The following is a 27,823-nucleotide window of genomic DNA, read 5'->3' as shown; positions in this document are numbered from 1 at the left end:
GGCACGACCGATAATTGGGGCTAGCGATGACCATGACTAGCATCCCAAGCCAGCCACGGCTAGCCACTAGGAGCCAGCTGCAACCACGGACAGCCACGTCCAGCTACAGCCACAGCCATCTACAAGAACCAGGTGAAGCCATGGTTGACCACCAGGGACCAGCTGCAGCCAGGCAGGGGGCGATTGCGCTTGGCCTAGAGGGGGGGGGGGGGGGTGGTCGCGCCCTGCCCTCAGGCACCGACATTGGGTGTGAGAGGGGAGAGATGAGAGGAACTTACCGAGACAATCGTTGGAGATCACTGCCACTGCCGTCGAGAGGAGAAGACACGAGTGGGTAGGGAAAGGGGATCAGACTGTGATTTGGTTTTTAGGGTGTTTTGGCGACAAATATTTTTTGTCGCTAATTTTGTCCCATATTTTGGGATGAATCTTAGATTCGTTGCCAATTCTAGGATGAATTCAGGATTCGTTCCAGATTTGAAAAAAAATAATAAAATGAATCGAAAACCCTAAATATGGACCTAGAGAACTCGAAATTTCATGAAACAAATTTCTATATGTTTGTATTGTTCTCCTGATAAAAAAATACCCTCATTTTAAATTTTGATCGAATATAGTAAGTGTAATGAATTTTTAACAAGAATTTAAGTGTTAGAAATTCACTATACTCAATATATTTGGTCAAAATTATGGATGAGAGCATTTTTATGATTAGATGAACAATACGAACACATAAGAACTTATTTCATAAAATTTTGATCTCTCTAGGTCCATAATTAGGGTTTTTAATTCTTTTTTTTATTTTTCAATTCAAGGACGAATCCTGAATTTGTTCCAAAATTTTAAAAATAAAAAAATAAAAGTAATTGAAAACCCTAAATATAGACCTAGAGATATCGAAATTTAATAAAATAAGTTCCCATTTGTTAATATTATTCTTCTAATTATAAAAATATTTTCATCTATAATTTTGACCAAATATATTAAATATAGTGATTTTTAACAAGAATTTGACCTAATTCATATTAAAAAATTACTACTCTAAATATATTTGATAAAAATTATGGATGAGGACATTTGTATGATCAAGAGAAAAATATGAATACATGTAAACTTGTTTCATTAAATTCTAAGTTCTCTATGTCCATATTTAGGATTTTCGATTTCTTTTATTTATTTTCAATTCTTGGACGAATTCTGGATTCATCCCTAAATTGGCGACGAATCTTAGATTCATCCCATAATTGGTGGTGAATCCTTGGATTCATTGCCAATTTAGGGACGAATCCAAGATTCGTCCTTAAATTGGAAAAAAAAATCAGAAACCCTAAATATGGATGTAGAGAACTCGGAATTTTATAAAACAAGTTCTGATGTGTTCGTATTATTTTCCTAATCATAAAAATATTCTCATCCATAATTTTAACCAAATATATTGAGTATAGAAAATTTTTAACAAAAAGTTGACCTAATTCATGTACAAAAAATCACTACACAATATATTTGGTCAAAATTAAGAATGAGAGCATTTTTTGATTAGGAGAATAATACAAATACATGGAAACTTGTTTCATGAAATTTCGAGTTCTTTTGGTTCATATTTTGGGGTTTTGATTCTTTTTTTATTATTATTATTTTTATTTTTTAAATCCTCGGACGTGTTCAGGATTCGTCTCAGAATTAAAATAATAATAATAATAATAAATAATTGAAAATCCTAAATATACCTAAAGATTTTGGAATTTCATGAAACTAGTTTATATGTGTTTGTATTATTCTCCTAGTCATATAAATATCCTCATATATCATTTTTTATCTATTATATTTTGTTTATAGCTAAGTGAATTATATGTAATTTATTACTGATTAAAAAAGTTAATGTTTAACACATATAATATATGTGTCCAAAATCTTAAATATATATTTAGAGATATCAAAATTTCATGAAATAAGTTATTATATATTCGTATTATTCTCTTGATCAAAAAATACCCGCATATATAAATTTGACTCAATATATTGAGCGTAGTAAATTTTTTGTAATACGAATTAGGTCAAATTCTTATTTAAAAATCACTACACTCGATATATTTTATCAAAAACTATGGATGAGAGCATTTTTACGATCAGGAGAATAATACGAACACATGAGAACTTGTTTCATAAAATTTTGATATCTTTAAGTCCATATTTAGGGGTTCTAATTCTTTTTTATTATTATTTTTATTTTTTAAAAAATCCTGGGACGAATCGAGGATTCATTGCTAATTTAGGGAAGAATCCTGGATTCATCCTAGAATTGAAAAAAATAATTAAAAAGAATCGGAAATCCTAAATATAGACCTAGAGATATCAGAATTTCATGAAACAATTTTTCATGTGTTCGTATTATTTCCTTGATAATAAAAATGCTCTCATCCATAATTTTAACCAAATATATTAAGCGTAGTGAGTTTTTAATAAGAATTTAACCTAATTCGTGTTAAAAAAATCACTACGCTTAATATATGTGGTTAAAATTAAGAATGAGGATATTTTTATGATTAGGAGAATAATACAAACACATAAGAACTTGCTTCATGAAATTCTAAGTTCTCTAGGTCTATATTTAGGGTTTCTAATTTTTTTTATTATTATTATTTTTTATTTTTTCAATTATGGGAAGAATCCTGAATTTGTCCCTAAATTGACGATGAACCCTAGAATCATCCTAGATTTAGGGATGAATCCAAGATTCATCCTATAATTGAAAAAAAATAATAAAAAGAATCGGAAATCCTAAATATGGACTTGGAGATTTCAAAATTTTATGAAACTAGTTCCTATATATTTGTATTATTCTCTTAGTTATATAAATATCCTCGTATATCATTTGTATCTATTATATTTTATCGCAAAGTGAATTTTATTTAGTTTACTATTGATTAAAAAAGTTATTATTCAACACATATAGTTTGTGTGTTTGAAATTCTAAATGTGGATTTAGAGATATCAGAATTTTATGAAACAAGTTTCTATATATTCGTATTATTCTCATGATCATAAAAATACCCACATCCATAAATTTGACCGAATATATTGAGCGTAGTGATTTTTTGTAACATGAATTAGGTTAAATTATTGTTAAAAAATAACCACACTCAATATATTCGGTCAAACATTATGGATGAGAGCATTTTTATGATCAAGAAATAATACAAACACATGAGAATTTGTTTCATGAAATTTCGATATCTCTAAGTCCATATTTAGTGTTTTCGATTCCTTTTATTTTTTTTATTTTTTTTAATTATGGGGTGAATTTAGGATTCGTCCCTAAATTGGTGACGAATCCTAGATTCATCCCAGAATTAGGGATGAATCGATGCATTCATCCCAGATTTGAGGATAAATCCAGGATTCATCCTAAATGTGCCCTCCTTAAAATATTAAGCTTTTGTGACAATGTCACAGAATATACAACAAATTATTAATTTGTCAAAAAATTGGCAACCAACCCTAGAATCATCCTAGATTTAGGGATGAATCCAAGATTCATCCTATAATTGAAAAAAATTAATAAAAAAGAATCGGAAACCCTAAATATGGACTTGGAGATTTCAAAATTTTATGAAACTAGTTCCTATATATTTGTATTATTCTCTTAGTTATATAAATATCCTCGTATATCATTTGTATCTATTATATTTTATCGCAAAGTGATTTTTATTTAGTTTACTATTGATTAAAAAAGTTATTATTCAACACATATAGTTTGTGTGTTTGAAATTCTAAATGTGGATTTAGAGATATCAGAATTTTATGAAACAAGTTTCTATATATTCGTATTATTCTCATGATCATAAAAATACCCACATCCATAAATTTGACCGAATATATTGAGCGTAGTGATTTTTTGTAACACGAATTAGGTTAAATTATTGTTAAAAAATAACCACACTCAATATATTCGGTCAAACATTATGGATGAGAGCATTTTTATGATCAAGAAATAATACAAACACATGAGAATTTGTTTCATGAAATTTTGATATCTCTAGGTCCATATTTAGTGTTTTCGATTCCTTTTATTTTTTTATTTTTTTAATTATGGGATGAATTTAGGATTCGTCCCTAAATTGGTGACGAATCCTAGATTCATCCCAGAATTAGGGATGAATCGATGCATTCATCCCAGATTTGAGGATAAATCCAGGATTCATCCTAAATGTGCCCTCCTTAAAATATTAAGCTTTTGTGACAATGTCACAGAATATACAACAAATTATTAATTTGTCAAAAAATTGGCAACCAATCTCATTTTCGTTGTAAAAGAGGCAATGCATATTTTATTTGTGGTAAAATTTGGAACAAAAATTAAATTTTGTTACTATTTGGCAACGAATTTTGAGATAAAATATTATTTGTTGCAAATATTTAGTTGTTATTTTGGGACAAATATTATTTTTGTCGCTAAATTTATTGTCAATATGGGATGAAAAATATTTATCCCTAAATTTCATCCCTAATTCATTAAATTTTTGTAGTATATGTGTTCAACTACCAGAAAAGAAGCGATATACTTCCGCTCTCAATATATTGATTCAAATTGATGTTTAAGAGCATGAATATAATCAGGAGGGTAGACTAACATATATGAACTAGTTTTATGTCAATCCGATGCCATTTAGTCCATCAACAAATTTTGCCCCAAATCGGTTGATGAACCAAACAATATCGGATTGACATGAAATTAGATCTCATGTGTTTGACTATTTCTCTTGATTATGTTCATGTCCTCAAACATCAATTTGATAAAATATATTAAGAGCAATAATTTTTTAACACAAATTTAAATTTTCAAATATATTTGTGTAAAAAAATCATTATTCTCAATATATTGAGTCAAATTGATGTTTAAAAACATAAATATAATCAAAAGAGGTAGAAAAATATATATAAACTAGTTTCATGTTAATATGAGATCATTTGGTGTATCAGTCGATTTTGGACAAAATCGGTTGATAGATTAAATGACCTCGAATTGACATGAAACTAGTTCTTTTGTGTTCATTTATCTTTGTTTATTATATTTATGCTCTCAAATACCAATTTGACTTAATATATTGAGAGCAATGATTTTTTAGATACGAATTAAATTTTTTAAATATATTCGTATTCAAAAAATTACTGTTCTCAATATATTGAGTCAAATTAACATTTAATGACATAAATATAATGCGGTAGCCAAATATATAGAAACTAATTTCATGTTAATCTAAAATTATTTAGTCCATCAACCAATATTATCTAAAATTGATTTTGATAAAATAAATTAAATTAGTCAACTGATTTAAAAAATTCCAAATTTTAATATTTTGACAAAAAGTAAAATCAATTAAATTGATCATAAAAATTAGCTGATTGATAAGGATAAAATTGAAAATAAATATATAATTTGACTATGCTACATGATTTAATAATTTTAAAAATTTACTTATATAATTTGATAACAAACTGTTTATTTATCGTTTGAATGCGTTATCACCGCACCACTAGAGCCTTGTGGAACTCTGAGAAACATTATTTCTGTTATCGCAGGACATCAATCCACTTGTTCTTTTGTTGTACCAAATATATATTATCCACGATTTGACGGCTCAGTTACTAAAATGCTAGTGAATAGTGTGCCCAACCCAACACTTAAATGGATTGTTCGTCGTCGTTACCATCTGCACTCAGGGCTTTGTGCAACACAACACCCACGTCTTTTTCTCCCTAGAGGACGAATAATTCAACATCAAGAATGAAATAGAGTTGACTTGGATTCTCCATTTGCCTAATTGCAATTCATCATAACGATTTTCAATTATTATTCGTTTCCATTTTATGTTGCAAAATAAAGAATGAACTGATAACGACTGATGCGGTGATGATGGAGAACTTCATCCTATTGTCACGGTTGCAATTAAAGGAGGTCAAAATTAAGATGGTCATGATATACAATTTCGGCCGAGCGGCTACCCTGCTCGGCCAGACAGCAATGGATGACATTGACAGAGGTCGACTTCGGCAGAACGACTATTCCGCTCGGCCCAGTAATAGAGCATGCGAGCAATGAACTTTTGGTCGAGCGGCTATCTCGCTCGGCCCGACAACGGACAGCGCGTGGACAATGAAATTCCGACCGAGCAGAATTCCTGTCCAGAAAAAGGCATAGCAACCTATCTTTTAATATTCTTTTGCGAGCTAGTGCCGCTGACAAACGACATGATCAGACAGAGGATCGTACGATGGAAGCTTTCACCGTTACTTCAGAGAAATGCTCGGTCTGTTAAAGTACTGTGTCAAGGACACTTTACTGACAAGTCTTTTCAAAGAAAACTTTGAGATACGTACTTGTCTTTGGAAGTGTGCACGTGCGTTACCGGAGCTTTATATAAAGGGGGGGATCCAAACATCGATAGAGGTATGCAATATTTACTGTTGGCTACAGTCCTCTAGTTACTGCGCTCCTTGCTTCTTCTTCTTCACCGGAGACTGACTTGAGCGTCGGAGGACCATCGCCGGGACCCTTTTTCTGACTCGGCACTAACGTCATTTATGTTGCAAGTCGGAACGAAATCCATCGAAGATCAATGTGAGTGCCACATCTCAATATCCATCTCATTGACTCTCAAACATGATCCGCTACGATGAACAGATTCGTCAAAAATTAGCATGAAAAGTTGGAGGACGGATCTTCTGGTCTACAAAGGCTGGATCAATTCATGATCCAACCTTTGCATTGGTAGGAGGTAATGGACCCCCACATATTAACAGGTGGAGCTCATTACCTCCCACCAATTTTCTTATCCCGGTCTAAGAGCGGATTAGGACAAGGGACTAGAGGATCCGGTTCCTAAAAGTTGTGCACGTCAAATTTCAATTCGAATTGATTAAACATTTAATTTATTATTTCTATGCCTCTCATCATCTCCTCGTAGGATTAGTTTAGGAGCTTCTAAATTTTAGAATAAATTTTAGTTTATTGTTTCGATACGTGTATTTTTATTTTCTAAAATAATTTAACTGATAAAATTTAAATAATGCGTCCTATAAAAAAATAAAATTATAATCAGATGAAACTATCTTTAAACTCAGTTGATTTCAATAACTAATTCTGAGATGAGATGATGGAAGGCGAGGCTAACTAGGTTTTAAGAGAATTTCTTTTGAATATAATTTTATTTTTTTTATTAAACACATTATTTAAATTTTATCAGTTACTTAAATTAGTTTAGAAAATAAAAATACACGTATTCAAAAAAGTAAACTAAAATTTATTCTAAAATTTAGAAGGTACTAATCTAATCCTATGAGGAGATGAGAGGCATAGAAATAATAAGAAGGTGTTTTATAATATTATATTTACTTAAAATAAAATAATTATAATTAAAAAGCCGCCGCCTCCCGTTCCACCGCAACCCTCCTTTGCTTCAGCCGGCCCTCTTTTTTTCCCCCCACCCCTAAATTGTTTTCCCGTTTCGATTCCCCTCCTCGTACTTCCCAACTCCCGCCGAATCCGCCTCCTTTTGCAGCTGCGACTACACCGCCTTACCCATGGCGGAGTATGAAGGCAGCGGGGGAGGGATCGGTGGCAAGATCCGGAGGCGCTACTTTCGTCGTACGACGCCCTACGACCGTCCCGCCACGGCCGCGAGGCCCATCCGCGAGCTCCAAGCGGCGGAGAGCCGCAACGGCTGGCTGTCCAAGCTCGTGGACCCGGCTTCCCGGGCCATTGCATGGAGCGCGTCGATCCTCTTTCCCTCCGTCTTTCAGGGGCGGCTGGAGGCTCCCCTGCCTGCTACATCAGGTTATGCCCACCTCGCTCGCCTTCTTATTTACTCTGTTTCCGAACCCTTGCGTGAGAGTTACGTGCTTTTGGGTTTCTTGTGTGCTGCCCGCGTTGTTAATATTAATTGTCGTATATCATGTAAGTTTACTTTCGTTGAACGGAACATGTTTTCCTCAGACCTAGCATGATACTTCAGGTCTTTTCTTCTAAACAATCTTATCCACTTATACTCTGCAGAAACAAGGAAAAAGTTAACCTTTTTTTTCCCAGCAAATGTTGCTCTTTATCCAAAGTACCATCTTTTGTGAAACTTATGGACAGACTGGACGTTTTGATTTAATCAATTACTTGCTGTGATATAAATTTGAACAACGGCGCAAAACAGAGGTTATTTTTGGCTTCATGATCTCTATATGTGGCCACTTTTAAGTATGTTGACAGTGATTGTTTTCATTCTCACGAAGTTATGTGAGCTTAAAGCCTTACTAAAAAGTCAGTAAGAGTCTGTTGTGAAAGGATGAAACGTTCTGCATTTTTCACTGAGTTTAGTTCATAGGAAGGATAGCAGTAGAGTTAGATAGTATTGGATATTGTATTAATACAACTCGTTGATTTAGAACATCTCCAGTATAGGTTGTTCAGTTATAGCTTATCACATTTATACTTCAAATATCTATTATGTGTAATGTGAAGATTTTGCAAAATCATGGCCTAATCTGGATACAGGGCTTATCATAATCTGTGTCAGGTTATATTTATATTGAAATGATTTCTCTTGAAAGGTTGTTATTACAAGTAGATCGCCTTGTTTGCATCAGTTATAATAATGTTTAATGTTTTTCTTTGGGAGAGTTGACATCCTTTAGCCCTAATTACTTATTATCTGGTCGATTTTTTGTCTTGTTATTCACATTATCATATTTAAAATAGAAAAAATTAATTCTTAGAAACTAATCTCTCACTGTGTAACATTCGTGAATCATATCTGTCATTTCCATCCAAATGTAATGGTGTCAATTTGGACCTTTGGAGCTTCTGTCATGCAGCTTTTGAGCCTGAAAGATTACTGTTTTTTTTCTTCTTATTATTGCCCCTTCTATTTCTATCTTATGTGGCATTCAGTTATAATAATGTTTAAGGAAACTATACAATCAGTCAAATATATGTAATCTAAATTAACAACTGGAAGATATATTTTATGCAGTGCTATAAGGTTGAAATGACTGTTCATGGCTGACATTCCTGTTGGTTTCATTCGAAGATCTAATATAATGAGGATTGTGAAATTGGCTATTTTAGTCAAAAAAAAGAAAAATGTAAACAAATGTTACCATTGGTACTTCTTGTTTTATCACTATTTTTTTTTTTTTTGCAAAAGGATAAACTTAAGGTACAGAATTCTATTTATTTGCTATTTTTTTGAACCCTGCTTATCTGAAGCCTTGTGGTACTTTACATGACTGTTTGGAATAAACTAACTCATTCTTCAAAACTGTGTCCTTTGTTTCTGCAATGTGCATCTATTGGTTTTTTCCAGAAACTTCGTTGTAACACTTCATGATCTTTTAACAGAGGCAAAGCAGGGATCTGAGAAAGAAGTCCTTGAAGAATACCATGCTGTAAGAAGAATACACATCTTGATAGCTTCATTTAGGATTATCTTTTGCACAAACACTAATGTACTTATGATAATTTATTTTGTCCTCATCTAGTAACAAATGTGATCTTTTCTTTGATTAATGTTATTATACATTTATTTTACAGATAGCTATTAAGAATATTTAATGAGAAGTTTTGTTGTTGTTACGTACCCTTGAATTGGTAACAACCAGCTGACTTTCATATCTTATTTTGTCAGCATGGGGCTTGGGGATATTTATTATTTTAGTGAACAAAGTAGACATGCAATGTTAATTAATTTCAGTTTTCATAAAATATTCCAATATTTTCTAAATCACCATTTGTGCTTTGGGAAGACACAAGCATTGAGCAAAACTTCCTGGTTTCTTATGCATGATGTAATTATCCATTTGTGATCAAGTTCTTGTCACTTGTAGGCTTTTTAAGAAATCAGGGAAGACAGTCAGATAGACTGATCCTGATAGTCCTCTGATCAATCCTTATCAGTCATTTAAATTGAATCAGTTTGTGATTCTGTTTTGCATTGACTTAGATTGTGACATGGAGAAAATAGGGAAGATGAAGGTTTCATATGGGGAATTTCTAAAAAAATGTGCATAGTAGTGAAGGCCATCGGCATAGTCGTTCAGTTTAATGACCTGATTCAGGTCAAACAACGGAACTACAATGGTCAAATGAACTACAATGCACTTAAGGACTGCTATTGGTTTGCCATAGATGATGAATTTAGTTTATTGCTCTTTTTGGATGGGCATTATTTGGACATCTGCGCTTGCATTGTGCAACTAGTATAGTTTCTCATTATTTTTTACTGCTTTGCTTGTTCTTTATCAATATGTTGATTGGGGGGGGTCTTTTAACCGGATATATTGTATGCTTTTTCACACTTCTACATCCAGAATTTATTACCGGCAAGACAAGAGCAATTTCCCAGTCATGGAAAGAATCCTTTTAACTATCTTAATACTGGCAATGCTCAGGATGGAACTCATTCTTCTTGTACTGATGGAGAACTTGATCAACTACTGATTAAGAAAACTTATACAAGGTAGGTATCTGAAATCTGATTTCATGTCCTGATAGCATAGCATATTCAGATGTTGTTCGAATGTGAGTATTTGTATAGATTATGCATATTGCTGCTCTGTAATGTGAATTATATGTCAGTGATCCAAAGTATAGTTTATTTGCTCGTATCTTACATGATATCTCATCATAGAATGACCTTTATTGATATCAGAAGAATACCTGTTTTAAGTTTGTTGCTTGCAACTTTGTATTTATCTTGTAATAGAACCACATTACTTAAATTAGTGCAGAATTGCCACTTTAGGAGACACCTTCATATTTATTTCATTCATTATTTCTTATGTTACTTGAATATATATACACACACATATATGACTATACCTGTACTGTATCAATGATTTGGCAGGAGTGAGTATGATCGCATTGCTCAGATATTACGTCTTAGAGTTACAGAAACAAGTAAGCCAGTTGAAAATAATGACATGGGAGAAGTCCCTGATAAAGTGGATAACCAGAAGCAGTGTCCTATTAGTCCAACAGTACAACCAACATCAAGTTATGTCAAAAACAATAAGGCTGTTGCCTCAGCTGAAGAAGCAAAAAACACCTGTAACTTGCATGGAAATGATGCATCTCAAGCTAGCTTATTATCTGTAAGTGTGTTTATCACTTCCCTATTTTTGGGAATATTTTGTAATCTCTACATATGGCCACTTTCGAAAGTTAAATTGGAAGGTGGATTCTGCCTTTGACATATACAATTTCTGAAAGTCAGATTGGAAGGCAGCTTCTGCCTCTGAAAATTTTTCTTTTATTTTTGGATCTCACCCTTGTGTCAACTTTTATGCTCGTTCTTTCACTTGATAACTAGCTATCAAAGAGTTCCTTAATGTTGTGTTTCCTATGGGGACACAAATGTGGGAGGAGATGAGCTGGGGATATATTTCTGCAGTTGCTTTACATTTCCATTCTTACGTTTAAATTCTTTCCTTTTTTGTAGTGGTTTCTCTACCTCATAGGAAACAAGTTTGATTAGTTTGTGTTACTATAGGCTGATTTTTCTCTTCTCTTTCCCATGTTATAAAAAGCCCTAGTTTTTAAGCCTCATAAGCAGTCACCTTGGCACACTTTTATGGAGACTGCATAGCAACTGCATATGACATATGTTAACTAAGCTAAGCTAAATCAAATTGGCTTTAAACCATAAGCTGTCTTATTTAATAACTTGTAATCTTTAAAAGTTAACTTAAATAGTTGATTCACAAGTGATAAATACTTTGGATGACAATAAATATTTTTTTCGTTGATATTTTAATACTAATCACATATGCTCCCATATACCACATATGCTTTATGCACAAGGTTCATGCCACCTACATGTGCTTTATGAAACTTTGCTCTTTCCTCTTTTATGCGTTAAATGGTAAACCCTGTAGGCAACTCCTTTATGTGGCTGCTCTTTTAGTTTGATACTCAGTTCAACCATGGCAAGCTATCAATTTTATTCATATGTCTGAAAGCAATTACTTTTTTTCTCCTGGTAAATTCAGGTTTCCAAGGAAGAAGTTGGATCACCAACCAAAATTGCTAAAGGTTACATGAGTTTGAGGCCTTCTGAATTATATCCAACAGCTCTAAGCATGCAAACTCAAAATTTCATGATGGATAGAACTTTTCCTAGTGGTCCTTCACATGCCAAACAATCATTTGACAAGTCAATGGCATTAAGATCCCTAGTCCAACATTCACAGCCACTTGAGTTTACAAATTCAGAACTTCATGGCAGATCAACATTCAATAAAATGTCTCATTCTCCATATTTTAAGCCCCATTCAGTGGCTAATACAGAAGTAGGTGTTGAAATACATAACAATGCATCTATTGACACAAAATTTGAGGCATTGCTTTCTGCCTCTTTGTAGATTTTTTTTCCTCATAGAATGGCTCACCTTTGGTGGTTGATTATGGTTCTCCCTTTATATCAACTCAGGTTTCTAATCCTTATGAGATTACACCTCAGAACCATACACGTCTGAAACTTCATGGGAGATCAGCAATATACAAAATGGCTCGTTCTCCATACCTCAAGCCCCATTCGGTCGCTAACCCAAGGGTAAGTCTCATTGATTCTCGATGAAAGCTATTTATTACTAAAACTGATGCTTATTCTGTAACTTTGGACACTATTTTCCTTTTGTGCTCCAGAATAACCTAGTCATTCAATTTAATAAGGTTATGAATCACTTTTTGTTGCTTCAGAGTGGCAAATTGTTGGTGGAGGGTTATGGTTGTCCGTTGTCATATAAAAATATAGCACATTCTGTTCAGCAGGTATTGATCATTGTAGGTGCAAGTTCACAAGCATAAATAAGCGAAAGAAACCCCCCATGTGCTACCTGAGCTACACAATTACTCTTATCCTGTGTATGTGCACGTGTTTGAGCGTTGGGTGTTTGTGTATTGGTATTTTTGCATGCACATGCATATAGATGATGTGTATATTTATATACACTTTTGTATGGGGTTTTGCACTTACGTTTAATTTGATGTGACTTTATTTTGACCTTGCATAGGTAATAAATATAAGATGGCCAAAATTCAAAAATTTAAACTCTTGATCAGGTACTTGGTCATTTCCCATGGAAAAAGAATGAAAACCAATAATTAAAATCAACAAAGAAAATAGATACAACATTAACCAAGCCTTATTCCACTAGGGAGGTCAGCTATATGGATCCTTCTATACCATTGGGCTCTATCCTTTATTATATCATCATTTATACTTAAATAAATTTTATCTTGTTTTAATATTGATAATCAATTTTTTTTGTCTTCCTCGTTTAATGTGCATATTTATCATAGTTTCACTTAGCCTAACCGAAACATTTATTGGTCATTTAAGTACATGTCTGTACCATCTTAAACATGTCTCTCAGAGTTTTCTCTCAATGGAGGCAACCCCGACTTTCTCTCTAACGCTCTCATTTCCTATTCTGTCCATTCTTGCATATCCACACATCCACCTTAACATCCTCATTTATACAACCCTCATCTTTTGCCAATATTCAACGTCATATAACATAGCAGGTCTAACCACCATTTTGTAGAACTTCCCTTTTAGTTTTAGAGATATTTTGCAATCACCTAAAACATTCAACGTTCTCCTCCATTTCAACCATCTTGCTTGTATTCTATGTAAGACATCTCTCTCAATCTCTCCATTGTTTTGCTAAAATGATCCTAAATACTTAAAGCTATCAGTTTCACATAACTCGTCATGTCTTATTTTAACAATTGTCTTCTTACGTCTAATATTGTTAAACTTAAATTTTATATATTTTGTCTTTAGTTTACTAAGCTTAAAACGTTTCACTTCTAGTGTTTCCCGCCAAAATTTTAGTTTAGCATTTATTCCTTCACGTGTTTTATCTACCAAAACAATATCATTTGCAAACATGTACTATGATACTCTGTTTTGAATGTGTCTAGTGAGTTTGACCATGATTAGTATAAAAAAATAGGGACTTCGAGATGATATGTAATCCTATCTTTATTAGAAATGCTTCAGAAGTCTTCGGTGATTACATTCTTATACATAAAACATAACCTCATTTAGTTCAATATATGCTACGCTAACACGTCTCTTTTTTGAATTCTCCATATAATTTCTCTTGGAACTCTATGATAGGCTTTTTCTAAGTCAATAAATACCATGTGTAGATCTTGCTTTTGCCCTCGATACTTTTCAATTAGTTGCCCAGAAGATATATATCTTCCATTGTCGACCTTCCAGGTATAAACTCAAATTGATTTTCAGTCACTTCTCTCATTTCTTAATCTTTTTCTATTATTCTTTTTCAAAGTTTTATGGTATGACTCATTAGTTTAATACTCATATAGTTTGTAAAATTTTATGTCTCCTTTGTTCTTATATAAGGGAACTAGATTACTTACTTTCCCTTGATCAAATATTTTTTTTTTTTTTTCAATATCATGTTAAATAATTTTGTAAGTCATTTAATATGTTATTTTCCTAGACATTTCCATATCTCTATGAAATATCATCTGGTCTAACGGTTTTTCCATTTTATATCTCATTTAAAACTTGTTCTACTTTTGAAATTTGAATTCTACGATAAAAATTTAAATTTTTATATTCATTTGACCTACTTAAATTACCTAAGTTAAGTTGGTTACCTAATTCTTCATGAACAAGTTGATGAAAATACTTTTTTTACCGTTCTTTTATTTTTCCATCCTTTACTATTATCCTATTGCATTCATCTTTAATATATCTTCTTTGAATAAGATCTCTTGTCTATCTCTCTCTCATTTTAGTATTCTATAAATGACTCTTTCCCCTTCTTTTGTATCCAATTTTCGATATACCTTTCAAAAATTTCATTCTTTGCTTTATTCATTGCTTTTTTAGCCTCTTTCTTGACTATTGCATAATTTTGTAAGTTTTTCTCATTCATACAAATATATAATTCATATTCGTTTTTCTTTCACTTTTTTCCGTATTTTCTCATTCCATCACTAAGATTTAGTGCATGCCCCTTTTGACTCACTGAGGACATTCTTGGCTTCTATTTTCAACTTTGTTACCATCTTATCTCATGTCGTATTAGAGTTAGTATATGTCACCTAATGTTTGTACTCCTACCTTCTCCTTAAATATATTTTGCTTTCTATCTTTTAACTTTCACCTCTTAATTCTAGAAGTTGTGTATATTTTTCTTTTATTGATACTATGATTGAGGCGTATATCCAGCACTACTAACCTATGTTTGGTAGTTAAGTTTTGTCCAGGGATGACCTTGCAATCTTTACAAGTCTTTCTATCTTTCTTCCTAATCATAAGAAAGTCAATTTGTGATTTATTATTCCTAATTTTGAACGACCAAGTGTTTTTCTCTTTTATTAAAAAACGTATTAGCTAGTATAAGGTTATTTGCTATTGGAAAATCCAATATAGTTTTTCCTTCCACCCTCTCATATTCATTATTTTTCACTTTGACATGACTATTTAGATCGTTGCCTGTTAAAGTCATTTCATTTGGCGAAATATTTTGTAATACTTCATCTAGATCATCCCAAAACCTTGATTAAATATCTTTTCCTAATCCTACTTGAGGTGTGTATATGCTAATTATGTTCATAGTTTCTTTTGCTACTAATACCTTCAGAGCTATAATTCTATCTCCTTTCTAATTACTCGTACAACTTTATCGTTTAATGAACAATCTAAAAAATACCTATTTCATTTCTTGTTTTAGTCTTTCTTGTGTACCAAAACTTAAAATTTGAGTTCTCTATCATCTTTGCCTTCTCGCCTACCCATTTTGTCTTTTGTACACACAAAATATTATTTTTTCTCCTAATCATCGTATCTACTACCTCCATTGATTTATCAGTGAGGGCTCTTATTTTTCATGTTCTAAATTTTCGATTATTAGTTTTTCTATTATATTTTTTCTTATCTAACTTATGGTGTGAGAACTTTTACCTATTTAATACTACATCCAAGTTCTCATGAACGGACCCTATAATGCGAACTCTTGCATATTTAACACTACACTTTAGTTCTGGAGATGTAGTAGTTCTTGCTGAGACGTTACAATTAGACCCTGCAACGCGTTACTTCCGAGGAACAATCTAGCATTAGTATAATAGTTTAATGAATATTTGTCATAGTTTAACGTTAACTTGCAACCTAACGCAACCCTCCTTTATTCGGGCTTGGGACCGCCTATGATAGGGTAATTTGTCTGGGTGGAGTTCAGCAAAGAAAATAGATATGATTAAAATCTAAATGATCAAACAACCTGTGGAAGATTCATGGTTTTGGTAGCATACAGGTTTAATGTGGTTTCCTTCATAATACATTTAGTGCATCATGTTTCATGTCTGAAATCATATAAAATCATCATAATAAATCTGTAATACCAGTTATCATCTTTAAAAGTAATTTAGATTATTTGAGGAATTTATTTAATATTTGTTGTCTGTACAATAATTACTGTCTACCAAATGATATGGAATAGTAGAGTGCAATGTGGTCAAAATTTCTAATTATTAGTGTGACAAACTGGTAGTGTCTTTTTAAAGAACTTCAGAACAACAAAGTGAATATAAAGAGAAGGAAACAACATCAAGAGAAGGGAGAGAGCAAAAATTAGAAGATAAGAGAGGCATTATTGTACTAGGCCTGGTCAAAGGAAACAGCCAAGAATAAACATGGGGTAGGTATAATTAATATGTGATAGATGATTTGAATGAAAGGTGAGAAGCGAAAAGAGTTTCAACCTAGACCAACTGGGAGAGATCACTGTTTTTGGCAGCCATTTTTCTAGCATGACTCGCTTCTCAAATGTCATGCCTTTAACTGCTGATCTCCACAAGAGGAAAAGAAATATAGATGCCTTTACTGCAGATATCCGTTTATTTGTTTTTTTTTTTTTTATTTAATTTGCAAGCTCATTTGTGGTATTATGTAGAAGATGCTGAAACGAGGGAGCTCAGTTTTGGACGATGGAATTGGACCCGTTAGCCCCATTCGTCGGATTCGCCACAAGTCTAATATAACATCTCCACCAAGAAGCTCATTCTCATCAATGCGACATTTTCCTTCTTCCTCAACTTATGTTGATCCATCTTCTGTACCTTCAAGCCAAAAGCTTCTGCACTGGAGTGAGCAAAAGAAGAATGATAAGGACCCACATAATGTTGAAAGTATCATGTCTCCCATTGTTCCAATTCCTCCTCAATCCAGTGAAATGGCTAGGAAGATACTTGAGCAACTTGATAAATTAGCTCCTGCTCCAAAAGTGAAATCATCTAATTTGAAAATTGGCATGGATGAATCACCTCTTATGCTAACTCACGACATTCTGAGTAGCCCGGCCCTCAAAAGTATGGAGAAAATTGAAATGACTAAGTTTGTGAATGTGCAAGAAAATGGTAGTTCTGAATCTCCCAAAGATGGCCTTCATCAAAGAAATCCTATTTCTGAGAAGCAATATATGGCTGAAGAAACTGGATCTGCAGCCTCTGATCCTCCAAAATTTGAAAGAGCTGTTACAGAGGTCAAGCCTAGTGTATCAGCTACACATTTTACTGTTTCAGATGTTGCTACTATCCCTACTACAAGAAAACCTGCCTTCCAGATGAGTGTTCCTGAGGTAAGCAACTGTTTATATTTTAGAATTTCCACATACCTTATATAAATGTTTTGGAGTGACCATTTTGGATGATGAGTTAATTTATGGTGTCTTTTTTCATGTAAGGACCTTGATGAATTGGACGATGAAAGTGATTCGATAAAGGATTCTTCTGCAAGTGCAAATGGTAAATCTGAGCTGTTGCCAGACATCCAGATCACGCAAATTGCAGAAACTAGGTTGGAGGCTTCTAAAATTTCTTCCTCTAATGGTGTTCTTGTATCTACATCAATGTTGGATGCAAATGCCATGAAGGTCCCTAATGTGTCTGGTAATGGTGACTTAAATGGATTAGATTTTCCTGTGTTACCTCTGCCTGGTTCTTCATCAATGCCTTCGACAATTCCGACTTCAGCCATGCCTCCTTTCCAACCTACACCTCTAAAAGAGAAAGCCTCATCTCCTATTCTAAAAGATGGGTTGATGGTATATTCAGCTGGATCTCCTTCAATGACAGCTGGTTCTGATGGCCCAAATTTTCTTGCAAGGTTAGACAAGAATTGATAATTTACTTCACTTTTCCACTTGATCATTCATAGTCTTAGTCATAGTTGGAAAGTTGATTAAGTGTTCTATCAAGGAATACTATCAATCAAAATAATATTTTGATAAATTTAGTTGTTAATCAATTTAGATATTTTTTCATGATGCATTAGGTTTTTCCTTTATTCTTGATTTCCTTGATATGTTATAGTCATTGTTTATGAGTTTTTTTTTTACTTTATGTCACGGAAGCCTTAGTCTGATATTCAAAGTTTTCATTCGCTCTGCTTAATTTGTTTGTCTTTTTCTGGAGTTCTTTAAGAGCTTTATGCTGATGGAGCTTCTGTTTTATCCTCTTGAGTTTTCAGATGTGTCAAAATTTTAAGCATACTAAGCCAAACAGTTAGTAAGATGGGTGGAAAGTTTCATCATATTGGTTTTATATGTTTTACGTTTTTGTATAAAAAAAATAACAAATTATGGGTGACTTATCTTTTAAGTGTAATTTGCCCTAATTGTAGTATCTGTTCCTTTTTGTTTGTTTGTTTGTAATTTCCTTAGCTACTTGGCTATTTGTATTATTCTGTTGATCTTGGTTTAAACATTCTTTTGCATTTCCAAAGGAGCTTTTTATATCTTGTTTTTAGTTCTTTATGGTTTATGATTGGTTTTATGTTTAGAGCAAACAATAGTAAATTTTTAGTTTTTTTTAGTAGTTTTTGATTAATTTTATATTTTTGGCAAATGATGGGAACACGCTTCATCATTCAGTGTAATTCCATTTAAATACTAAAAGCTTTAAAATGTAGTTGACACCGTTCAATATGCACACTTAGAGAAAAAAAACGATGCAACAACTTTTACTACATTCAAGAAGATGCATCCCACTTACCCCCGGGCTATAATGCAATGGTAAAATCCTTTCATAGTTAACCAAGCATCCACGGGTCAATTCCTAGTTGTGGTGCATTGCTGAATTAATTTCCTCTAGTAGGAAGACAACCCTGGAATGTTGGCTGCGGAGCGATGAGCTGTTTGCATTTCCGGATTTACCTTGTGACCGGTAGGAAACTTCCGTGGGCCGGGTTGATCCCTCTAGAATTAGTCCGTTCGAAGAGTTGGATATCTGGATTATTAAAAAAAAAATGCATCCGACGATATTGAACCAGTTTTGGCTGATTGGAATCTCACATATATTGAAAATTTGTGCATCTTTCTTTTATAGCATTCAACAGTATTACATATGTGCTTCTCATGTATTGCTATGTGCACACTATAAATTTCTCATCTGTGTTTGGTTTGTACTACAGGGATCATAACAGAAAAGGCATATTTTCAGATTTTGATAAAGTTGGTAAAACATTGAAGGGTGGAGATATATTCAATGCATTAGGAAATGCTGCTCCGTCAAGCTTGTCAACTTCACCTAACTGGAGCTTAACAACTAGTTTTGGCATTTCTTCAACTTCCAAACTAAGTAATGATACTGCTTCTTTGACAAATGAGCCTATGAAGCCATCCATTTTCACTTCGAGCAACTCTACCACTCCAAGCACCTCTGTTTCTTTGTCAAGCACTGTTAGCACTTCTTCCGTCCCTCCATTGTCAGTATTTACAAGCATGAGCAGTAGCCCTTCTCCTCCATCGGCTTTATCGTCAGATTCAACTTCTTTAAATGGACTTTTAAAATTTGGTGTACCATCACAGCCTAGCGGTGCTAGTTCATTATTTTCTATCAGCAGTTCTCAGAGCATTTCTTTTGGGGCTTCAGCTGGATCAAGTTTTTCTAGTCAGCCAGTAGCGAATAGTTCTGCTGTGTCAAAACCTTTGTTGAGCACATCTGTTGATGCCATTCAGGCATCAACTTCTGCTGCCCCTTTATTTGGTTTATCAAGTGCTGCTACTAAACCTCTTGGTGCAAGTTCTGGTCTCACATTCCCTACTTTTACTGGATCATCTTCAAACTCTAGCAGTTCTACTACCACTATGTCAACATTAAATTTTGGTTCAAGTTCTGGCTTTTCCCTTTCCAGGTCTACCATTTCATCTCAAAGTGCTGGAAGCAGCAGCTCCTTAATATCAACTGCTCCTTTTGGTTTAAGCAGTGTTTCCCCTATCTTTACTGGAAAATCTTCAGAATCTGGTAGTTCTAGTACAGTTGTTTCAAGTTCTGGTTTTTCGCTTTCTAGTGCTAATGCTTCATCTCAAAGTTCTGGCAGCAGCAACTCCCTTGTCTCAACTGCACCTTTTGGCTCAAGCAATGCTGCTTTTTTGCCTGGTACTACTTTTTCGATCAACTTTGGTGCAAGCACTACATCATTTGGCTCAAGTACCCAGGAATCCCAATCATCAGTATCTGTCCCTACTTTTGGTTCCATATCATCTTCACCGATTGCAGGGTTTTCATTTGGTTCAAATACCCAGGCATCCCAATCATCAGGCTCTATCCCTACTTTTGATTCCACATCATCTTCACCAGTTACAGGATTTTCATTTGGCGTAAACACTCAAGCATCCCAATCATCAGTCTCTGTCTCTACGTTTAATTCTACATCATCTTCGCCATCTACAGGGTTTTCGTTTGGATCGACTCCTTCAGGGAGCTCACCTTTTCCATTTGTTGCATCTTCGATGCCAGCATTTTCATTTGGTTCAACTGGAAGCACATCATCCCTTTCTGCCTCTCCTGCACCATCTTTGTTTGGAACACCAAATCAATTAGTTGCCTTGAATTCGTCACCTGGAAATGATCAGATGAGTGTTGAGGATAGCATGGCCGATGACCCTGTCCAGCCGTCTGCTTCGCTGGGGACACTTGGGCAACCAACCAACATGCCTTCACCAAATTTTATTTATGGTTCTCCAGCTGCTCCTGGTGGACAGCAAACCTTTCAATTTGGAAGCCAGCAAAATAATTTTGCTCCATCTCCATTCCAACCAGCTCCAAATTTAGATTTCACCGCTGGAAGTAGCTTCTCTTGGGGAACTGGAGGTGGAGATAAGTCTGGTCGAAAATTTGTTAAAGTCAGAAGAGATAAGCATCGGAGAAAGTAGGAGGAAAACATGATAGTAACAGATATGCCTTTTTGACACATGCTTATTTTTATTTATTTGTTGGCAATGGTTTTAGAGGCAAGAGGTAGGATTTTTAAAGTGCAAGATCCCTGGAATGCTGGCACTCCAGCCGCCTATTAATGAAATTTTTGTGCACTGAAGACTGCATCTGTGCAGCATATGGTTTTCGAAGTTTCCTTCTTCCCTTTGTAACTCTCGCACTTTAGTTTGGTCAGATGGATAAGCATCTGCGTTTTGTATGCTTGTATTTGTTTTCCTGTTGTCGGATTATCTGTATTTAATGTAATCTGTATTCCACTTAAGCGATTTTTCCTATGTGAGAGCTGTTCCATTATGAATTGAATACAATATTATCTTCTATTTTCTGCAAGAATTTTCAATCTGTTCAAGTTATAATAATCTGCTTGGTGTGGGAAATCTTGGTTTAATTTCTCTAGAACGTATTATAATTATGTTATTGCCCATTGAATTTTCTTATGTTTTATGTCTCTGTGTTTCTAATTGTCTACTATATTCACTGCTGCTGCTGTCACAATCACATTAATAATTGCTTAGCAGAAGGGTGTTAGGGTGTTATATCACAATTGAATACGATGAGAAAAATAAAAATGTCCATGAGTTCAGTTTTGGTTTCATTTTAAGATTGGTATCTGCCTTTTCGAGATGATCCGTTATTTTGGTTTATTAATTTACTGTTTTGGATTTCATCTTTTCTCCCTCTGTTTTAAGATTGATAAAGCGTTTTTTTTTTACTATATTCATATGCTTTATATATGTTGTAGGTTGATTTTGTAATGCAAAAAAAAAAATGTTATAATAAAATTTGCAAAAATATTTACATATTTTGATAAATCTTATTTCCTTAATTAAAGGTGAACTTGATAACGATCTCCATTCAATACCAACAACTTTTGCCTTTCTTCTTATCCTCCAATTATCACCTATTTGTCACATTGATTTATGCAAATTTCCTCTAGGAGAATCTGAAAGGCTTTGTATATGTATTTGATTGTTAGGTGTAATAAGAAAATCATGAAAAACAATGTTTTCCTTGTTAATAAAAAATCATGAAAAATATTTTTAAAAGAAATGTTAAGATAAAAGGTACTTTCATTTTAATATCAAGATATTAATTAATTAATCACACTTTATCATTTAATTTTTTTTTCTCTCGAAATTTTAGAAACGTTTTGAGTAATTTTTAAATTTAAATTATCAGATATGTGGACTTGAGCCATCATGGTCACAATGTGCATCGAGAAGTTGCAGTCGTGTTTCACCGAAAAGGAAGATCATATCGAATTCCATCACATGCAAAGCGAAGCCACCTACTTCTCATCTACCACAAACATAATTCAATCTTCAACGAAATATTTATTTTTTCTTCTTTTTAACAAAACCGATGACCGGAGCCGACTAATTTGATATTCAAAATAAGCAACGGAGATATTTTTATTTTTATTTTTATTTTATTTTATTTTAATACAGTATTTAACTTTTTCAAATCAACTAATCCGGAGGATGAAAAATCTAATCTCACGTAGTTTTTTTTATTAGTGATCGAGATAAATCAAAAAATACGTGTGAAGACTTATACCAACGACCAACTTTTTTAAGTTTATCGTCTAATTATAGTAAAAAAGATGACTATATTTCAGAGGTTCCTTAATAAATTTTGGGATTAACTTATGACTGATCGTCAAGTGACTAGTGGGTGAGAATAATGGTATAACTAGGATTTTTACTCAGAAGGGGCAAAGCGACAGAGTCGACGAATGATGACAGTGATGCCGGTAGCAAACAACGATGTCGGTTAAGCAAAAAAAATCAATTAAGTAAATTTCACCTCAATTAAAAGGTATTTTTTATGGAGCATCGGCAAAACGACGACATTAGCCAAGTGAAGACAACGACCATACAACAAATGACAGTGACGATGGTAGTAATCAGTGTCTGGTGATAGCGACTTGGGCTATAACGGAAGCGATATGTCGTGAAAGATTTTGTGAGTAAAATTAGAGTTAGAAAAAAGAATATGAAAGAAATTATAGGAAGAAAAAAAATAGAAAGAGGAAAATAAAAGTGGGATTAGAGGAGGAAGAAGAAAAAAGAGGGAAATGTAATTGGAATTTTTTGCTAAAAAGATAAGAAAATTTTAAAATGTATGATTATACAATTTTTTTTATTTTTTTCCTACCATATTAATATTTTACTTAAATTTCAGGACATAGCTACACCCCTTGGTGAGAGGAATTGTTTTTCGCATCCATCAAAATTTGATACCTATTTTATTATAGTAAACTTGTCATTCTCTAATCGATTGGGCATCCATTAAATTTGTCGTCGAAGGAAGAACCCTTGATCACTGATTTGTCTCGAGAAGAAGACCATTTACTAGAACCATGTGGCCGACCGCTTGCTTGTCATAGCTCGATAGGAGCTCATCAACGGAGAAGATCAGAAGCCAAAACGTGGAGATTTTACACATGTTGTGCCTTAGCCATTTGCATTTGGTGCAGTCTAGCTTTGAGTAGATATTTAATTTATTAATTCTGAGTGTGATTTGATTCTATAAAATTTTTTTATTAATCATTAAATTAAATCGGGAAATGTTCACTGTCAACTCAAATTCTTTAGATCAACGATTTGTTAAAAATAAATTTATCTATTAATTTATTAAAATTAAGACTTTAAATACCAGGATAATTAAGAAGCGCCCTGGCGCTCCACCACAAGGTCACGAATGCTGTTTTCAACGTCGGGCACGGGACGGCAATTGAATGAATTCTTCGATCGCTTGATTCAACTGATGGAAAAAAAACCCCGTCAAAACTCGGGTGATTTTGAAACAAAATATCTATGTCGTCTTGTCGACCCCATGCATGCCAAGGACAGAAAATCTATGGCCGACGTGTATGATTTCTCCAAGACCACTATCCGCGATTGATTTTTGAAAATGAAAATGAAGAAATATAGATTTTTTATTTTTATTTTTATTTTTCTTTTGCACTCTCTCGATCTACGTATAAATATGTGGCATCAAAATTTGAATTGAATATCTTTAATTGATACGTCCCTTGCAACGTGGTCGCATGGGGATTTGCCACTCGAGCAATGCTGACGTCGCCGAGGACATTGTACCGGCGCCGGAGACGGCGAAGCTGGTGCTACAGGACGGCGAGCTGCAAGAGTTTGCTAGGCCGGTGAAGGCGACCCACGTGCTGCATGCAGACGATGCACCCGGCCTTCTTCGTGTGCGACGCCGACGACATGGTGTTCGACAGCCACGCGCCCGCCGCGGACGAGCTGCGGCCCGGGAAGATCTACTTCGTGCTCCCTGTCTCCATGCTCCGACGCCCGCTCCACGCAGAGGAGATGGCCGCGCTCGCCATGAAGGCCAGCGTCGCCCTCATGGGGAAGGTGATGCCGGCGGCCGTGTTCGAAAATACAATTTCGGTCAGTTCAAAGGTTCCCGGCGAGGCGAAGCGGCAGCGAAGCGCCGCTAATGGCAAATGGAGAAGAGGAAAGGGCCGGGATTTTATTTCCCATTTGGGATTGATTCCAGAGTAAACAGAATCTAATCGAACAAATTAAACTCCTTAATCAGTCCAATTATATACTACCGGAACTTGTTAAAAGAGAATCATTATTAATTATTCTTTTCTTTTATTACTTATTACTCTCTCGGAGTCTATTTATAAATTGAGCAGTAGGTAATCTCTTTAGCTTGATTTTTTTTCCCCCATCGTTCTCTTCTAGATCAACTCTTAAAGTTTGATATTTTGATCCTGCTCGATTACCTACTGCCGAGATCTCTTCTCCGATCGTGTCACCTCCTTTGTCCGCACACGATCGCCGTCGTTGCAAACCGTGCCCTCTTTCTCGTTCTTATACGGCCGTCACTGGCCGTGCTCCTTCTCGTGCTTACCTATTCTTTTTTTTGCTTTTATTTACAATGTCAGATAATTATGACTAAAGGAAAAATTTAGAACAATGTCAAATCTCTTGCATTGTTGGTCATAGAGTCAAATATATTGATATTCAATATCTTAAATGATTTAATTCAAATTTTACTGGTTATAAGGCAATAACTGTTTTATAGGTTTATCCTAAAGTAATATTGTCTATGCCTACTCTTTGTAAACCATTAGAGTTTTTATTTACGAGATGATATATTGATATTGGAGTAATTTATCATGTCACATCATACTATAATATCCTTACAGTAATAATATTGTACCATCGCTCAGATACAGTACAAATAGATGATGATTCAAGTTTGGGAATTACTAATTTTGGAAACCCATAAATTCATTTATCTAAACATACCTTTCACATGTGCAACATCTTTAATATTCCATCTTTTACTAAAAATTTATTCTCTACACGTTAGATCTATCTTGATAATAATGTCTCTTTTGAATTTCATCAAAATCATTATCTTATAAAACACAAAGGAATGAATACTTCGAAGCGTACACTCAAAAGAGACAACAATTTATACATCTATCCAATGAAAATTCAAATTCATGCCTAGTCCCAGATATAGACACACAATAATGTATCTAATTCAGAATTGAGATCTATACATACAGAAACACAATATAGATAGATAAATTTATGATCATAAGGGAAGCCTACTTGCTAGCATTTCATCAAACAGAACAAGTGTCATACAAACATCATCATACAAGAAAATTAACAATTCAATAAAATTTACAATAATCATACATTACAATTACTTCCTATGTCCTAGAATAATAGAAATCTACTCTATACAAATAGCACGGCTTAAGCAAATTCTGCACGGGATGGGCTCTCTCCCAATGCCTCAAGGCACAACTTTCCCTTTTCTTGTGTTGCTTTCTTCTTTCTGGTATTGCCATTTGGCACGACCATGTCTTCATCGCTTCCTTGGCCATGCTATTTGGCACGACCACCTTTTGGATCTTCAGCTGGCCGTGCCTTTAGGCATGCTAGATCCAATTTGGTCTTGAAATGGTTAGTGCTTGGCTCCTTTGACTTGGGCACTCATTCCTTTACTTTTCTCTCCATAGGGAAACATGGCTGAAGTTGTCTTCTTTTGCTTATTCTGAATCCTTTATCGCTCTAATTTGCTCCTGAAAATGAAAATAAACACCAAGCATACCTCTGGACACAAAGTAGTAATTATGCCAAAATTAACATCATAAAGGGTGCAAAAGCATAAATCATAGGCAATGAATATCGAAGGATGTTCGTTAAACAGTACAAAATATATATATATATATATATATATAATTTACGCATATTACACTCCTAGACTTAAACCTTTGCTTGTCCTCAAGCAAACTCCGTAATCTAGATTCATGAGCTAAAAACATGTAACATTAGTGATTTTATTCAATTCTATCAAGCTAGTGAAACTAATAAGCATAATCAAGAATGATCTACAATAAGGCCCTTGATTGTTGTCAAGCAAAATTCTATAGTCTAGAAGCATGTGTAGGAGTAAGTGCGTCATAATCCTTGGTGAGTCAATTTAACTCTATCAAACAATTTCAATAATGAGCATGATCATAAATGGATTTAATTAGCCTACGAATGAATTCTTCGTGCTCAGAGCAAATCGTGGCCTAAATTTCTCATGTATTGATTCCTAATTTTAGTCAAGTCGTTATTAAACCATCTTTCCCTTTTATTCCCTCCAGCAAAAATTGCTTGGTTTATCTATCCTAAATCTACCCAAGGTTTAAAATGTGCTCGATAACAAGAGAAATCTAGTGTTTATTTTTTCAGTAACCTAACTCAGTCTCAAAGGGGCAAACAACTAGTTTCCACTCACGACACTAAATTTTTTTGATCCCTTATTTCATATGCTTTTTTTTCAATTGCACATTGGTGATGATGCAATTAGTGGGATATTCCATTTTTCCAGATGAGCTTTAATGTTTCGAGCATCACTCTAATAACCAAGATGTAGTTAAGAAATCACCATGGGAATTCAAGTACTCATCAATTCTAATGAATCATTACTATTTTCAGAACCTTCAACTATCAAAATAAGGCAAAGTGTATAGAGATCCTCAAACTAGACTAGAATCAAATCCTTTAAATGAAAAATAATATGCTCATGTCCTACTATTGATGATAGAGAAAAGTAGATCACCAAACATACTAGCACTAATACACTAACAACATGAATCTAAACAATAAACGTGTAAAAAAAAATTCTATCAAACGAAGGCTATGCTCATTTTGTTCCACTATAGATAGAAAAATAGATCACTATATATACTAGCACTCAAAAGTGTAACTCATGACTTCTAAATAATGATGTGCTAGAAGTTTACTCTTGGATAAGTCAGCAGTAATAGTGTGGATAATTAAGAAAGCAAATTTCAAAAGCAAACTGCTACAAATTCAAGCTAGAGCAAAATCTAAATTTTATTATCAAAATGTAAACTATAACCCAACACATATATATCAAAGTATGCATCCCCCAGACTTAAACTCTTCATTATTCCAATGAAAACAAAGTCAAATTTGAAAGAGAGTGAGCCTTACTAACAAGAAA

The 27,823-nt window shown here is 33.9% G+C and overlaps 1 protein-coding gene and 1 pseudogene across 3 annotated transcripts; both read left to right on the top strand.

The window, feature by feature from the left end:
- Positions 1–7,429: 7,429 nt before the first annotated feature.
- LOC121978629 (nuclear pore complex protein NUP1-like) lies at positions 7,430–21,637 on the top strand. Of its 3 annotated transcripts, none has more exons than XM_042530960.1 (9): positions 7,430–7,834; positions 9,389–9,435; positions 10,438–10,505; positions 10,893–11,139; positions 12,037–12,336; positions 12,477–12,599; positions 16,987–17,670; positions 17,776–18,197; positions 19,503–21,637. In XM_042530960.1, the coding sequence occupies exons 1-9, from the start codon at positions 7,582–7,584 to the stop codon at positions 21,244–21,246; spliced, it is 3,888 nt and encodes a 1,295-aa protein (XP_042386894.1). In that variant the 5' UTR covers positions 7,430–7,581; the 3' UTR covers positions 21,247–21,637. The 3 variants fall into 3 exon arrangements, with proteins under 3 accessions (XP_042386894.1, XP_042386890.1, XP_042386887.1); XM_042530956.1 differs by having other exon boundaries at positions 10,357–10,505; positions 16,990–17,670; XM_042530953.1 differs by having other exon boundaries at positions 10,357–10,505.
- A 2,722-nt stretch (positions 21,638–24,359) lies between these two features.
- Positions 24,360–24,837, top strand: LOC122042051 (annotated as a pseudogene).
- The last annotated feature ends 2,986 nt before the right edge of the window (positions 24,838–27,823 follow it).

The sequence above is a fragment of the Zingiber officinale genome, chromosome 1B, assembly GCF_018446385.1.
Source record: "Zingiber officinale cultivar Zhangliang chromosome 1B, Zo_v1.1, whole genome shotgun sequence".
Taxonomy (NCBI): domain Eukaryota; kingdom Viridiplantae; phylum Streptophyta; class Magnoliopsida; order Zingiberales; family Zingiberaceae; genus Zingiber; species Zingiber officinale.
Note: the sequence above shows the minus strand (reverse complement) of the source record. Positions and strands in the feature narration are given on the sequence as shown.

What these genes read in the sequence shown, in the direction of transcription:
- LOC121978629 (XM_042530953.1), top strand. Translation starts at nt 7,582, where the DNA reads ATGGCGGAGTATGAAGGCAGCGGGGGAGGGATCGGTGGCAAGATCCGG. An exon ending in ATTAAGAAAACTTATACAAG is followed by an intron (nt 10,506 to 10,892) that starts GTAGGTATCTGA and finishes ATGATTTGGCAG; the next exon opens with GAGTGAGTATGATCGCATTG. An exon ending in CTCAAGCTAGCTTATTATCT is followed by an intron (nt 11,140 to 12,036) that starts GTAAGTGTGTTT and finishes TGGTAAATTCAG; the next exon opens with GTTTCCAAGGAAGAAGTTGG.